Source organism: Ostrea edulis, chromosome 8, assembly GCF_947568905.1.
Source record: "Ostrea edulis chromosome 8, xbOstEdul1.1, whole genome shotgun sequence".
Lineage (NCBI taxonomy): Eukaryota > Metazoa > Mollusca > Bivalvia > Ostreida > Ostreidae > Ostrea > Ostrea edulis.
In genome coordinates, this window is record NC_079171.1 from 55,644,086 (window position 1) to 55,660,908 (window position 16,823).

Sequence of the window (16,823 nt, forward strand, 5' to 3'; positions counted from 1 at the left end):
CTGTGATGACTTTGGACTTGTACTTACTGTCCGGATGAATTCGGACTGTGATGACTTGATACTTACTGTCTGGATGAGTTCGGACTGTGATGACTTAATACTTACTGTCCGGATGAGTTTGGACTGTGATGACTTGATACTTACTGTCCGGATGAGTTCAGACTGATGACTTGATACTTACTGTCCGGATGAGTTCGGACTGTGATGACTTGGGACTTAGGACTGGCTCCCCTGTTGCTGTATCCTCTAATGTAGATGGAATAATTAGTGTACGCTTTCAGATTCTCGATCTTCGCTGAAGTTTTGCTGTTCACAACTATGCTCTTCTGCATCTCTAAAACAATCAATGAAAACAAACATGTCATTCAAACTTAGACATAGAAGACAGACCTGTACATATACGGTATCTAGAGTTTTATCTCGTTTTATTTGTGCCCAAATTTATAGCCAAAGACGACTTCAATGGATATCGTTGTGAACTGAACAAAATTTAATCTACACTACATGAGGTGAAGAAGCGAACACACTGATGAATCTCATAAATTCCATAAAGAATACAGAATTAAAAGAGGAGCAAACACGGACCCCGGGACACACCAGAGCCTCTGAGGTGGGATTAGGTGCCTAAGAGGAGTAAGCACCCCCTGTCAACTGGTCACACCGCGCTGTGAGCCCTATGTCTTGATCAAGTCAACGTATATATTTCATACATTAAACTAATCATATACATTAGTGATAAAACTTCCATTCTTCAGGGTCACCTTCAGAGACAAACATATTATTTTAGATGAAAGCTTTTTTTTTGTGAAAAGGACCGTCCACTGATTGTTCTTCTGAAGAAGATATCTAACAGAATTTTACAATATATAATTGAGCTCCTACTATGCTTTAGACCCCCCCCCCCCCCCTCTCGATCACGAGTGGTAGAGCGTTTGCATCGTAATCGGGGGGTCACAAGTCGAGTCCTGCTTGCGCCATGGCCGCATCAAACCTAAGACGTAAATGAAGGTAGGGATCGGTTCTTTGCCAAACGATCAGCATTCAGAAGTGAAAATTGAACTTTAATCCTCATTATACAAGCAAGCTTTTATGCCAAATATTGACTTTCCCGGCTCAGTGGTATTGGGTGAAAGATTTTGAATACAAACTCAACTTAGCATTAGTATTTCTAGATTATCTTCCCTTTACCCAATAAAGTCTTGTGCACATTGAGCTAAAATTGGGTCTAGGGGTTCTTGGTAAGAGATCGAAAGTGTGAAAATATCACCAACGGTACAGACAGACAATTGAGAAATTTCAATCAGAAAAGCTTACTCATGTTTTCAGCTCAGATGAGCAAACAATCTAATGTTCAATAAAAAGCTCCTTACTGGGATCATTTGATTCCACGATCTCGACCGTGTAGGCTAGTATGGGTTCCGACAGAGAAAGTGAGTGATTCCAATACACGTTAATGGTGCTCTGGTCCGCAGCAAAGGCCGACACATTTCTGGGATGATCCGGAGCTCCCTCTGTTGGAACAAAACGAAAAATAACCCTGTTTCTATGATAAAATCAGAAGACATCAAATTTAGCATTCTATGAGGAAAATTTTAACATAGGATTTATCTCCCTTTGAACACATTCTGTCAACATTTCTATGAAGTTTATAATAATTTGTGCATGTATAATTCCTCCAAAATTTGTCATTATTAATATAAGACTTTGCTTTTTCTCCCCCTTTTTTTTTTAAAACTGTGACAACATTCATTACGTCATTTCGGCCTAATTTTTCATGAATCTGTTGAAACATTAATTCTTGTACATTAATCCGAACTAAAAATTCCTCTGTCATGTTGATCAAAAAATTGACTCCTGACAAACAAATCATTATTCCATGGAACTACTTAACCACTTCTCTAAGTTTACGATAGGTATTTACCACTTCTCTTAGTTTAGGATAGGTTTTTACCCTTCTCATTGTTTAGGATAGATATTTACCACTTTTCTTAGTTTAGGATAGGTATTTACCACTTCTCTTCGTTTAGGATAGATATTTACCACTTCTCTTTGTTTAGGATAGGTTTTTACCACTTCTCTTAGTTTAGGATAGGTTTTTACTCCTTCCACTATTTTAAGGAGGATTAATCATATTGTCATAATGGCCGACTTCCTTTTGAAACATATAAAACTATCGATATCAGCATTAATTGTATATTCCTTTTAAATCTCATTACCCAGCTGGTTAATTCTGTAGGTTAAAGTGTCAACTGCAGATCTGTACATACAAGTCTAGCTAGAGTTATAATCTTTTTTTAGATTACTTTCTAAGAAACTGTATCTTTTTATCTTTTTTTTTTTTTATATTTTGAAGGTAAAATTTTAAAGTTTTCAATTTCAACATTTCTTGTACATATCCTCCACTTTTCATTTAAATCAAATTCATATGGTGAGTTACTCCTCCCTAAAGTGTAGAGATTTTTCTCTCTATAAGATTTATCTGGTGTGTTACTCCTCCTTAAGTGTAGAGATTTTTCTCTCTATCAGATTTATCTGGTGTGTTATTCCGCTATAAATGTTTTCCTTTCTCATTCTTACTGACCGGCAGCGTAAATGTCCAGTCTGGCCACGGCCGTGTCGTAACCTAAGGTGTTCTCCCCGACACACTGATAGTATCCGGAATCCGACAGCTCCGGGTTCAGCACCACCAACTCATTCTTGGCCTCTATAAACTGTGGAAGACATCATGGTCACGTCAGTACAATTTCTATCTATTGCTTGCATTACATTAGCACAAACTAATAGCAATTTGTCCATAAAAATATGCATTTCAATTTGTTGAGATATCGTGATAAGTTTTCATTTTCCTCTACAAACTTGTACAGTACAGGGATGACTTAAACATATTGATATGTACACATTTGGCCCTCTCAGCTGATTATGACCATGCTTAACTTAAACATATTGATATGTACACATTTGGTCCTCTCAGCTGATTATGATCATGCTTAACTTAAACATATTGATATGTACACATTTGGTCCTCTCAGCTGATTATGACCATGCCCGAGTATTTGAAATTGTGACATTTACAGAAAAGATAACTATGGAGGCCATTGTCTCACACGTATAAATATGATATATAATGTCCCTTCATTCAGACCCTCTGAATGGGTTTCCTAACACAATTATCAAAAACAAAAAATTTATATATATCTTATTTTTTCTTTCTGTCACTGAAATAGTAAATCACAATTTTATATTAACAAAAAATTTCGACACCAAAATGACAGCTAATGTTGCTTTAAATGTGTACTGCTTCATCATTCGCAAATTTTCCAAACTTTTGTGTCGCGCATCAGCGTTCATTGGTTTCGATGTTAACAGGTTTCCATGTTAACTGGTTTCGATGTTAATTGGTTTCGATGAAATAAATCACCTGTACTTACATTGTATTTCCCCTCGCTTTTGATCTGCCGTCCATTAAAGTACCATGTGACCTTTGGCTTGGGAAATCCTCCGAATTCACAGGAGAAGCGTGATGTCCTTGTCTTAGGATATTTGTAGCTTTTTGGTTTATTAATAATAACTGGTTTTGCTAAATGGTGAAAAGAAAAAGAAAGCATTGTTTTTACAAATGAACAATAGAATTCCCAATTGTGAAGGCCACAACTGAAATCGACAGTCCCACTCACAGATGACTTGGAGTTCTGCTTCCGCTGTGATGCTCGGTGAGCCTGAACGTTCCACCAAGCAGATATACACGTCCGAATCCTGCAAGTCCACGTCAAACAACTTCAGGTTGTCTCCAACAAATTCTGTGTGTCGATCACGAAGGGGTCCCCCTCCTAAAAATAAATCATTAGTTACTTATTCCAAGTCTACAAATTCTGTGTGTCAATCACGAAGGGGTTCCCCTTCTAAAAATAAACCATTAGTTAGTTATTCCAAGTCTACAAATTCTGTGTGTCAATCACGAAGGGGTTTCCCTCCTAAAAATAAAGCATTAGTTATTCCTAATCAACAAATTATGTGTGTCAATCATGAAGGGTTTCCCTTCTATTAATAAACCATTAATTACTTTATCCAAGTCAACATATTCCGAGTGCCAGTCATGAAGCACTCTCCTATCAAATAAATGATTAGTTACTTCAAGTCAACTAATTCCGAGAGCCAACAGTATGGACTCTCCCTCCTAAAAACCAACCCATCTACAAATTCATAAACACAAATGAACCTCCTAGGAATTTTGCAGCTCTTTACATTATGTTTAGAGCATTACATCTGACATACATGCATCACACGAATGCATGCCTGGGCAAATCCTCTCCTTATCACCACCACCAGTCGTCAGTACCCACCTTTCCTGCTCCAAGTGATCTTGGGTTTGGGGCTCCCCTCCGCTAGACACTCCAACACGACGGACTTGCCTTTCTCTACTGAGGTAATTTTTGGAGGAGACGCCACAATGGCCACCTCCCGACTTCCTGAGGCTGGAAATGGAAAAAAGACGACTTGAGCCACAACAAGGTTAGCTTTCACACTATCATGTGTAAAATGATGCTTTTTTTTCCAAGATCAATATATCATACATAACATAAAACTTTTGCACACTCAGCATTTTTTCCTTTTTTATAAACCTGGTACGATTAAATGGTACCATTTCCAATGCCACAAACTATCGATTTTCCCCAATTTTAATGCTAAAAATGTAGAGTAACAAATGGCTGTCGTTGTCGTTTGAGGCTCCTAATTTTGCTTTGTATGAAACATTGTACAAGTTAACCAATTTCTGCACTTCCTCTTGAATAGAAATTAAAGGTAAATACAATGACACTCATTTGTAACATTATGAATAACGAAGACTTGTTTATCATTCAAAATATGGTTTATTCAGTGTAAATTTTAAAACATACCATATCTTGACATGAAAGAAAATTCCCAATTCATTCTATTTTGATGCTCTAAGTGTATTTTTTCCAGTTCAATGGGTATCGCTACCATTCCCACATGGTAGGCGAAAAAAACCCACTGAAACTTTGCTCCCCACCCCCCCCCCCCTCTCAAACCATCTTTACTTGAAAAGAACTTATATTGAACCCTTATAGCTCACCTTTGATCTAAGTCTCACCTTTGATTTAAGTCTCACCTTTTCACTATATGTTCCTTTTATAAAAATGAGACTGAAATCAAAAGTGAGCATGTCAAAGGTTTATGGCCCCGGGGCCTGACTTTGACCTTAATCAAGACAAGACCAAGATTTGATTTGACCTTGACCTACCTGGTATGACCCTGAGACTAGCTGCACTGCTGCCCTTCCATGGTAACTTCTCGACTTGGTCCGGCAGTTTATGGAGTTCTCCCTGTGTGGCTGTACACCTGTACTCCCCTGCGTCATCTTCCTGCACGTTCAAAATCTGGAGCGTCCCCACCGACGGCAAAATGATGTGTCTAAAATTAACAGTTCTAAATATAGCTACATGGACTCTCAATATATATAATCCTACATCATTTCTTGTGAGGTCCCCGACCGCAATATGATGTGTCTAAAAATAACACAGTTCTAAATATAGCTACATGGACACTCAGTGTGTTTTCATGTAGTTTCATCTGACTTACATAATTTACATTGTGGGCGGTATAATACTATAGTTTCATCTGACTTATATAATTTACACTGTGGGCGGTGTAATACTGTAGTTTCATCTGACTTAATATAATTTACACTGTGGGCGGTATAATACTATAGTTTCATCTGACTTATATAATTTACACTGTGGGCGGTATAATACTATAGTTTCATCTGACTTATATAATTTACATTGTAGGCGGTATAATACTATAGTTTCATCTGACTTATATAATTTACATTGTGGGCGGTATAATACTATAGTTTCATCTGACTTATATAATTTACATTGTGGGCGGTATAATACTATAGTTTCATCTGACTTATATAATTTACATTGTGGGCGGTATAATACTATAGTTTCATCTGACTTATATAATTTACATTGTGGGCGGTATAATACTGTAGTTTCATCTGACTTATATAATTTACATTGTGGGCGGTATAATACTATAGTTTCATCTGACTTATATAATTTACATTGTAGGCGGTATAATACTGTAGTTTCATCTGACTTATATAATTTACATTGTGGGCGGTATAATACTATAGTTTCATCTGACTTATATAATTTACATTGTAGGCGGTATAATACTGTAGTTTCATCTGACTTATATAATTTACATTGTGGGCGGTATAATACTGTAGTTTCATCTGACTTATATAATTTACATTGTGGGCGGTATAATACTATAGTTTCATCTGACTTATATAATTTACATTGTGGGCGGTATAATACTGTAGTTTCATCTGACTTATATAATTTACATTGTGGGCGGTATAATACTATAGTTTCATCTGACTTATATAATTTACATTGTAGGCGGTATAATACTGTAGTTTCATCTGACTTATATAATTTACATTGTGGGCGGTATAATACTATAGTTTCATCTGACTTATATAATTTACATTGTAGGCGGTATAATACTGTAGTTTCATCTGACTTATATAATTTACATTGTGGGCGGTATAATACTATGAAATAGATGTTGTGTGTATGTCTGTCATGAAGTGCACACTCTTAACTTGTGGGAAAACGAGCGTGATAAAAAAATAAACAGATCCACATGTTGAAACAGCCTATAAGTACAAAAGTACTTTGTTTTTTACTGAATTATTAATTTTCATAATTTACTTCAGTAATAAATATACACCAATCTGAGATGCAATAAATACTTGCAGTATCTGCTTTATTTATCAGATTAAAATATGCATCAACATGATCAAATGATGTAAACACAGAATTCATACTCCCTGCCTCAAATGAGGTGTAAAAGTACAACTTATTTGGGGGTTCTGAGTTTAACTTGTATATATGTGTAGCTCTTACAGATCTGTGAATGAAAATTTCCATAAAACATTACCATTTCAATTGTAATTCTTATCACATGGATAGAAATAAATAAAAAATTCTATAAATATCAGTAAAAAATATTGTGTATGTGTTTGTTTTGCTTATAATGCACAGAAATCAATGTTAAAACACTGCAACAATTTCATATCCATCTAGACGCCTTAGCTCACTGCATCATAAAACAGGAAAATAAAAACTAGATCATTATTCCTTGTCTATAGCTTTGATACTTTAAACAAAACACAGATATTAACAATACACTTTGTCAATCAGTTTTTACACTCACTAAATAACAATAAAGAGTATTTAAATACAGTATTGGGGTAACTTATTTCCCCAAAAAGTCCACCACACTGAGATAACGATGGATGGCTTTCAACAGATAAGTATCTGATAACTGACTCCAATAATAACCGTTAAAGAAAAATTCTACTACAACAGAAAACACACAGAGAGTTAGCTCCCTTGATTTACTATTATACAGACACCAAAAACAACAAAACTCTACTACAACAGAAAACACACAGAGAGTTAGCTTCCTTTATTAACTCTTAAACAGAAACAAAACAAAACAATACAAACAAAAAAACCATCTACTCAAATCAAAATACACAAAGAAGGAACTGCCTATTGCCTGTACTAATTAATAGAAAGGATATCGCAGATGTGGACCAAAAAAAAAAACCAAAGTCAACGAAGGATCAGAAAAATCAATACACTGTAGAATCTGTGTCAGCTGCTGGTGGAAACCCTCTGTTAATTAATATTTCATTAACTTAAATTTTAATCTGGGGTCTGTATCGCTGACAGATTTGCTAGTTCCTGTGTTGATGGTTTCTAATTTCAGCTGATAATGGCAGTTTTGCTTTATGAAATCAGAGCTGGATTTGTATGTTTTTGCAGGCTTATCCTCCTCATCAATGTTCATTTCAATATCAGGATATTATCTCCATTGTTACAGTGTAAATTTGATCTGGGGTATTTTTAGATTTTTTTTTCTGAAGTAATTGATATATTATATCTACTGCCACCTTCTCAAAACACAGGAAGCATGCCCCCACCCCCCAACCCCACCCCCAAATACATTACTAAAATGAATACATTTGTTACCTCTGAATTGTTAAAAAATGGGGTAACCTATTTTTAATTTAAATCGGTCTTGTTCAGACTAGTAATACAGTGTTAATGACAGCCCTCTCACTTCACATATAAAACCTCTCGCAGTCTCAATGCCATAGCTAGAGTCTATTGTTGGATACGAACAAAGCTTTTAAAACATTACATCTCCTTTACAAAAAACGTGGAATTCTTGTCACCTTAAACGTGTGAAAAACATCTATAAAGGAACATATATAACAACTAGTAATGTCCCCGAATTGTCCATGTATACCCCTCATTAACCACCACAATCAAAATATGAAATATATCGGTCCACCTGCACCGACTAGGTATGAAATGTTGAATGAATAATAAGCCAGCGTTCGCTCAGTGGGTAGCCGAGCATTTGATTTCTGCGATAACCGATAACCAACTCATTCCTAAAACATCAAGGTCATACTATGGAGACTCTGCCCCCTCTATGGGCCCCCATTTGTATTATCTTTAAATGTTTACAAGGCTTTCTGTTCCTTTGTTGTTATGTATCAAAGCTTTAAAACCCCTTCCTACTCCAAACATATTTTTTTCAAGACCTCTGCACTGTACAACATATCTTGAATTTTCTTACAAGGAGACCGTTATTTCAATTTCCAAAAAATAAAGTTTCAGCCCCTGTGTAGACATTGTAAAAACTTCTGACTCTATCATTGAAAGAGATTGTGATCTAACCATTCCGAGTAAAAGACCCATAAGTCATAGACTTTCTATTAAAAGCACTATCACTAATTACCTTGACATTCAATTCACAAAGGTCACATCCCTGTCAGTTCACAGTTAACATTCTACAATTATACTAGGTCTCATTTTGAAGTGTAGATTTTTTTTTGGTTGCAAAATTGTGTGATTTACTATTTCAATGACAGCAAAAATAGGGTATACAAACTTGTTTTTATTAATATTTGGGTTAGAAAACCTATCCAGAGGCTTTGAATGAAGTAAAATTACATTATTATCTTCCCAGACAAAAATTGATTTCTATGTAATGCTATATATATTTAATAGTCGAACCAACATCTTTATTTTGATGAAATCTTAAACTTAATTTCATTTTATCAATGAATGATTATCGTTAAAGTTACATACATATATCGTAATAACAATTCTAATATTACTTTAGATTTATCAATGGCTATATGGTTAAGTTGCATACAAAACTATCATAATAGTACATTTTTATAACAAAATAAAATTTTCAGATTGAGGGCTATTATAACTAACACAGGTGTTACATACAAGTCTTACACAGAACAGATAATCCCTATAGATAACCAAGTACATCTAATTCTCAAAATCACATGATCTATAAATTCTATACCCAAATCCTGGGTTTTGATCAGAACATATGACAAACCAATGTTCAAATAAGCTGTGTGGTCTCATTAAAAAGTCAAGAATATTGTTTGAAAACTTCAAATACAGCACCTGTCTGTAAAAAAAAGAGAATAAAAACTCAGCTGTTACCCATACTCATTACTTTTCATGTCACATTAACGATGCTGGCCTCGTCACGCTCTCCAATCTAGAAATATCATCTTTAATCATTATGCTCACCACACCAACAATCTTTATATCCTTGTCAATTTCTATTTTTATCTTCCAAAAAAAAAATTCGTCTAATTTCTGTGCGGCCTATATATGCCTGACCCCAGTGTATGACATCAGCAGAAAGTTCTGCTCCTGCGGTGTGCCTATATACAGCGAAACCTGCCTACTCCGACATGCCCCGAGACATAAAATTTTGTCAGATTAGGCAGGATTTTGGACAGCAGGTGACAATAAGGATGATTGGGAAATAAAAACGAGACAGAAAATTCACAGTCTAATGGAATACACAGGCGTTGTATGTTCAACTCGAAACATATTGACTGGCTAGAGGGGTAATATGGCGATTGCTGTCCACCACCACAGCCACGATTTCTCCTAGGTGTAGCTTAGGGAGACAATACTGTCGGGGGATCAGACAACACTGCTATTTCTGCACTTCCTTCAAGTAATGGGGAAGATGTTCAACAGCCATACAGGGTATTATACATTGTATGTATCACAGGTAAATAATACACTTATACTGATTGGCTAATGTAACAATTCATATCACAGGTAAATAATACACTTATACTGATCGGCTAATGTAACAATTCATATCACAGGTAAATAATATACTAATACTGATTGCCTAATGTAACAATTAATATCACAGGTAAATAATACACCTATACTGACTGACTAATGTAACAAATAATATCACAGGTAAATAATACACTAATACTGATTAAATAATGTAACAATTAAAACAACTGGATTTCACAAAAGGGTAAAAGCTTTTTATCATTATTGGTGAAGTTGAAGGTTCATACATCTTTCAAAAATATGACAAGAAAGTCCAAACTCTAACTTGATCTGTAATGTATTGTTATAAGTTCATGCATAAATCTTGAATTCAATAGCTGCAGGGAAAGCCCCAAAAGTCTCGAAAACTGTCAGAGCACGAACTGACACACAGATGCACAGGCTGCCTATAGGGGGGTCTTAACAATACCCAAAGTCACCACTTTTACAATAGGGCTATTTGTACTAACAGAGGAGGAAAAAAACCCTGAAAAGCCAGCATCGACAACTGGATGTGTCAATTACCGATGCATTGGTCCATGTTTGTCTATAAAGTCTCTTTGTTATCAGAAGTTACGTAATTGGGGGAAAAAATATTGTGGTTTGAACAAATTAATTACATTCATGCTTTTTTTTACCATCAGCACTATAATGTTTTGACAGTATAAGTATTAGATTTGTAATCAAACATGATTTTTACACTTTAGCATGGATGGGATGGAGGCCAATATTTAATAGTCCACCGGACTTCTACGAATTCAAAATCACCTAATTTCATCTGCCTCAGGCGACAGTGTCTCAGCTTGAATTTCTGAGCAGTGATATTGCAAAGGTCAACATGAGTTCTACGAAGGCAATATGGGTATCATTACTAGATATTGTCACGGCTACCTATCAACAGTATTACCATACTGACCACAACACCATGTGACCATGTCACAAGTCACCACACAAGTCACCATGTGACCACACCACAAGTCACTATGTCACCAGTCACCATGTCACAAATCACCAAACCACAAGTCACCATATACCACAAGTCACTAGTCACCACACCACAAGACACCATGTGACACGAGACCATATCACCTTCAGGAGTGACCACATCAATACGACAAAAGCTGTTGCCACACTGATAATATGGTATTCAATTTTGTAGGTGTGTATATTGAAGGTGAATGTAGAATAAATGATTTGGCAAGAGTTTTTTTTTCCTGAATACTCTCTTTCTTTTAGTTTAATTTCATGAACGCTCTCTAGCTGTATAGTATACTTGTATTACCTCGGCCCTGGTCTGATCTGCTTACGATCATCCTTCTGCCACATGTAAATGGGGGGAGGGGTTGACTTGATGTCACAGTGGAACCTTGCCACGCCCCCTAGTGGCACATCCTGGGACTGAGGCTCCTCAGAATAAGATTTAGCTATACCTGAAGAGAGACCAGAAAAAATAAACTATAAGACTTAAAACAGAGCTTCGATATGACATTCAAATTTACAATACATGAAAAATAAAGTTTGTGTTTTGCTAGTTATTCACATGGCACCTCCATCATTACCAAGATGTGAAAAATTGTCATTTCTCTCAATACGAGGCCCATTAAGGGGGCTGTATACACCCTCATACAAAACTAACTGCATTAAGGAGACTTTATACAACCTCGTACACAACTAACCGCATTATGGGGACTTAAATTATACACCAAATGACATCAATGCAATGGCTTCATTAAAAAAAACTGCAATTTGCGCAATTCACAGAACGCACAACTAGTGTTATTAACAAATTGCTGTATGAGCAATTCATAATTCACACCACTGTAGGATGTAATCCAACGCAACACAATTGCTTAGAAGCTAAAAGAAGTGCATTTCATGGGCCACACCAATCAGAATATGTGTAAATCATATAAAAAAAATCATGCAATTCATCAGCATTTATTTTAACTGATTTTTTCTTGTTCATTATTCAAATTTCTATCATTTAAACGAGTATTTCTATTATTTATTTTGATTATTGTTTCTATTTCATCCTGGAATCTATTCAACTGGAAGTCAATTTTATGTGGCGAAGAACGGGCTCAATGGACGTGTGAATCCGGAATCTCAGTTAAACCAACCCTGCTCTTAGGACCAGGCCTCAAGACCATAAATGGAGAATATTCCTAAGTCTATAAATTTCATATCTATCTAACTTTTGAAATAATTTTCAGAAACAAATAAGATTTTCAGTATAAGTTTGCAATTGAATTCTTTTTATAAACCTGCAGTTTCTTAAACATCCGTGCTTGATAAATCTTAAGATATATAACTAATCAAAATTTTGACTTAAGTCTCAGTCTATACGAAAGTTTTTTAGACCACACAGGACATTCGGTCCTGTGTAATCAATGAACACACCGGACCGAACCAAATTTTGTCAGACCGAAAAACCTAATGTAAAAAAGTGAAACACGTGAAAATGCAAAACCAAGGGAATCTTATTTATTATACTAGTAATACTATACCAGGGATCCCTCCCGTATAATACTTTAGACAGTCCATGCGGTTTTAATCACATTCATTTACGTATTTGGATTTGTGTGCTATTTTTTACTTATAACAAACATTTAAATGACTCCGCATCAAAATAGTAAAGCTCAAAACCGGACACTGAGACATCGGACATTCCGGTCCGGTGTAAAAAAAAATGATGCGTCGGACCTGAGGCACTGCACATCGGTCAGGTCTGACGGTCCGATGTCTTTCGCATAGACTGAAGTCTATATTCTCAGTTTATGGTCTTGGGGCCAGAATGGTTTTAGATTTCAAAGATCATATTCAGCGACTTTTTTCCTTATATAACTGGTACCGATAAACAGTACCATTCCCAATGCCAAAAACCATTAATTTTCCCCAATTTTGAGACTAAAAATTCCCAATTTACCACTTCTTGTTTTGAACTCTTTTCTTCTTTTCTTTTAGTTGAAATCATTTGCCAATACATTGGTAGAAAATTCCCAATTTGTTCAATTTTGACACTATTCTTCCCAATTGAATGGGTACCGGTACCAGTACCAATGGGTAGAAAAAAATCGCTGATATGGTTTTAGATTTCAGAGATTAAACACTCTCATACACAATCCCAGCTAATGAAGAATAACCTACAGGGATGCTGAATGTATCCTGTCACTACACTCAAATCTGTTAGGATAGGATTTGTACCATTACGATAGTACCCCTCATCTAGTAGTATGACATTCACAAACACAGTTTAGCTGTAATTACTTTTGTACATCAATTTTCCATAGAAATATTCGTGAATACAAGCAAAATGTGATAATTCAAACTTGTAGGGCTCAAGGCGGGTGTGACTGGTCGACAGGGGATGCTTCCTCCTCCTAGGCACCTGATCCCACCTCTGGTATATCCAGGGGTTCGTGTTTGCTGAACTCCTTAGAGGAGTGAAGAGACGGATCACAGTTATCTTCACCTTTCATTGATCACTCTTTGTTATCTTCACCTTTCATTGATCACAGTTATCTTCACCTTTCATTGATCAGTTTGTTATTTTTACCTCTCATACACTCTTTTTCAGGGAGAGGGGTCATATTCATGTTGTTCAGGCACTTAATTATCACACGGAAAACGGCAATTTATATGACACATTAGGGTCGTGAACTGATGGCATGTCACTGGATTTCATGGACTGACACATTAGGGTCGTGAACTGATGGCATGTCACTGGATTTCATGGACTGACACATTAGGGTCGTGAACTGATGGCATGTCACTGGATTTCATGGACTGACACATTAGGGTCGTGAACTGATGGCATGTCACTGGATTTCATGGACTGACACATTAGGGTCGTGAACTGATGGCATGTCACTGGATTTCATGGACTGACACATTAGGGTCGTGAACTGATGGCATGTCACTGGATTTCATGGACTGACACATTAGGGTCGTGAACTGATGGCTTGTCACTGGATTTCATGGACTGACACATTAGGGTCGTGAACTGATGGCTTGTCACTGGATTTCATGGACTGACACATTAGGGTCGTGAACTGATGGCATGTCACTGGATTTCATGGACTGACACATTAGGGTCGTGAACTGATGGCATGTCACTGGATTTCATGGACTGACACATTAGGGTCGTGAACTGATGGCATGTCACTGGATTTCATGGACTGACACATTAGGGTCGTGAACTGATGGCATGTCACTGGATTTCATGGACTGACACATTAGGGTCGTGAACTGATGGCATGTCACTGGATTTCATGGACTGACACATTAGGGTCGTGAACTGATGGCTTGTCACTGGATTTCATGGACTGACACATTAGGGTCGTGAACTGATGGCTTGTCACTGGATTTCATGGACTGACACATTAGGGTCGTGAACTGATGGCATGTCACTGGATTTCATGGACTGACACATTAGGGTCGTGAACTGATGGCATGTCACTGGATTTCATGGACTGACACATTAGGGTCGTGAACTGATGGCATGTCACTGGATTTCATGGACTGACACATTAGGGTCGTGAACTGATGGCATGTCACTGGATTTCATGGACTGACACATTAGGGTCGTGAACTGATGGCTTGTCACTGAATTTCATGGACTGCGGGTTATACCATGCACTTCCTTTATTTGGTCCGGCAAAACCAAGAAACCCCAACGAAAACTGTTCAATGAAAAATAGTCCCCATAAGCCACGCCATTACACAATACTACTCAATATTTTCTATGTCGCTGTGTTTCATATTTTCTATGACACACATATTCCGTTTCCAGTGACAAAGTTTCCCAGTTTACTTTCGGAAGATCGGTGGTCTCTTCCCAGGTACATTGTATCTGGGTTCTCTTTCCACCAATAAAAACTGGGCGACACCAGGTAACTGAAAAATTGTTGAGTGTGGCGGAAAACATCAAATCAATCAATCAATCAATCAATCCATTGATGAGCGACATATATTGCATGTACACTTTTTGAAATTTCACATACCTTCTTTCATTCTACCGTTTTACATACCCCTTCCATGGACATTTTACAAATACAATATATCAACCAGACAATGTAGATATCAGCTTTTTGAGTGGTTCTTTTCAAACTAGCCATCATAATTCTATCAAACAAATTCATCAGGTGGATGTGAGTGAGTGGGTCGGTGGCTGCATGTTTGAAAGGGGGACCTATCAGTTTTTAAGCACCATGTCCACAATTACATGTAGTTTTTAAGAAACGCTGACGGATGAACTGACAATATTCAATGTCGACCCGATGAATCAGCAGAATGTCTATCTCGTGTTGCCCTGTGTATAGTTTATACAGGAGACCTATCCTTTTCCCTCTCTGATACTGTACATCTTGCGTAATTAACATCCATCGCCCGCAAAAAGCGTTTTCCCTCAATGAATTCTAAAAACATGATCTCCATTGATTTAAGCTTATAGTGCCCGCATACATGTGGGATATAAAAAACAAAGACTATCTCAAAGGGTTTATAATACAACATATGGTGGCCTCAGCACAAGCCTGTTGATTACAAGGCCTTAGAAATAAATGTAAAAAAAACAATTGTCGTGAATTTTCACATAGATTAGCTATTTATTGTGGGAAGGGAACGTGATTTTACACCAATTTTCATTGTTTTGAAGAAATTAGCTCACAACTCTCAAGAAAGAAAATTAGAGACGCTTTCAGTGAAATTCCCTGCATTATTTGACAGAAAATGGACGACAACTATTATCTAGAATAATTCACGGACACCCTACTGTGTATGTGTATCAATGAGTTTGGAATTCACAAGTGTTTTATCAAGTGAACAGATTCCAAATGTATGCAATGTTAGGGTTGATACTTGTAACAACAGTTCAGAGGTCAATTATTAAGGTCATTTGTGAAAACAATGGAAACATGTGAACCCCTCCATTCCCTAGAAACTTTCTCCACAGTTTCGTACTTTTCATACCCTCCATTCACTGGAAACTTCCTCCACAGTTTCGTACTTTTCATACCCTCCATTCACTGGAAACTTCCTCCACAGTTCCATACTTTTCATACCCTCAACACATAAATGTGTACTTGTCTTGCTATATATTCCCGATATTTACAGTTCACAATTGAGCTCATTTCTTTTCCAAATATATCCCTAGGTTTTGCTAATTAGTGAAAGGTCGTTTGCAGATCACAATGACACATTGCTGGTTTACTACTGCCAAGATACTGTTAACGAAATAATTACCGACATGTTAGAGATACAAGTCATATTTCCTGAAGTCATATGTACTTTTATCCACTCTACATTCAATTTAATATATGCTCTGATTTTCTAATAAAGATATCTCTTTTATTACAGTCAAGATGACATGTGTGACAAACACATAAGTGACAATGATCAAAATATTGAATTCATGTTGGTGGTGAAAAATTTAACTCAAGTAGCTGTGTGTGTGTGTGTGTGTGTGTGGGAGAGGGTGGTGTGGTGTGGGGAGGGGGTATTAAACCTCTAGTTGAAGATTTTTGTTGTCTGATATCAAGAACAGGATTTCTTTTGGGAGCCTAATCAACATTTATTATGTATGACGACATGCAC

At 36.6% G+C, this 16,823-nt stretch overlaps 1 protein-coding gene across 1 annotated transcript in view; it reads right to left on the reverse strand.

Moving 5' to 3' along the window:
• LOC125661266 (protogenin B-like) overlaps positions 1-16,823 on the reverse strand; it is a 50,476-nt gene that overhangs the window by 17,554 nt on the left and 16,099 nt on the right. Inside the window, exons 3-10 of the mRNA XM_048893242.2 lie at positions 11,512-11,659; positions 5,261-5,430; positions 4,341-4,472; positions 3,675-3,827; positions 3,429-3,577; positions 2,582-2,711; positions 1,371-1,511; positions 182-334 (exon numbers count right to left, since the gene is read on the reverse strand). Of these exons, the coding sequence (XP_048749199.2) occupies positions 182-334; positions 1,371-1,511; positions 2,582-2,711; positions 3,429-3,577; positions 3,675-3,827; positions 4,341-4,472; positions 5,261-5,430; positions 11,512-11,659 (1,176 nt within the window). The remainder of the gene's footprint in view (positions 1-181; positions 335-1,370; positions 1,512-2,581; positions 2,712-3,428; positions 3,578-3,674; positions 3,828-4,340; positions 4,473-5,260; positions 5,431-11,511; positions 11,660-16,823) is intronic.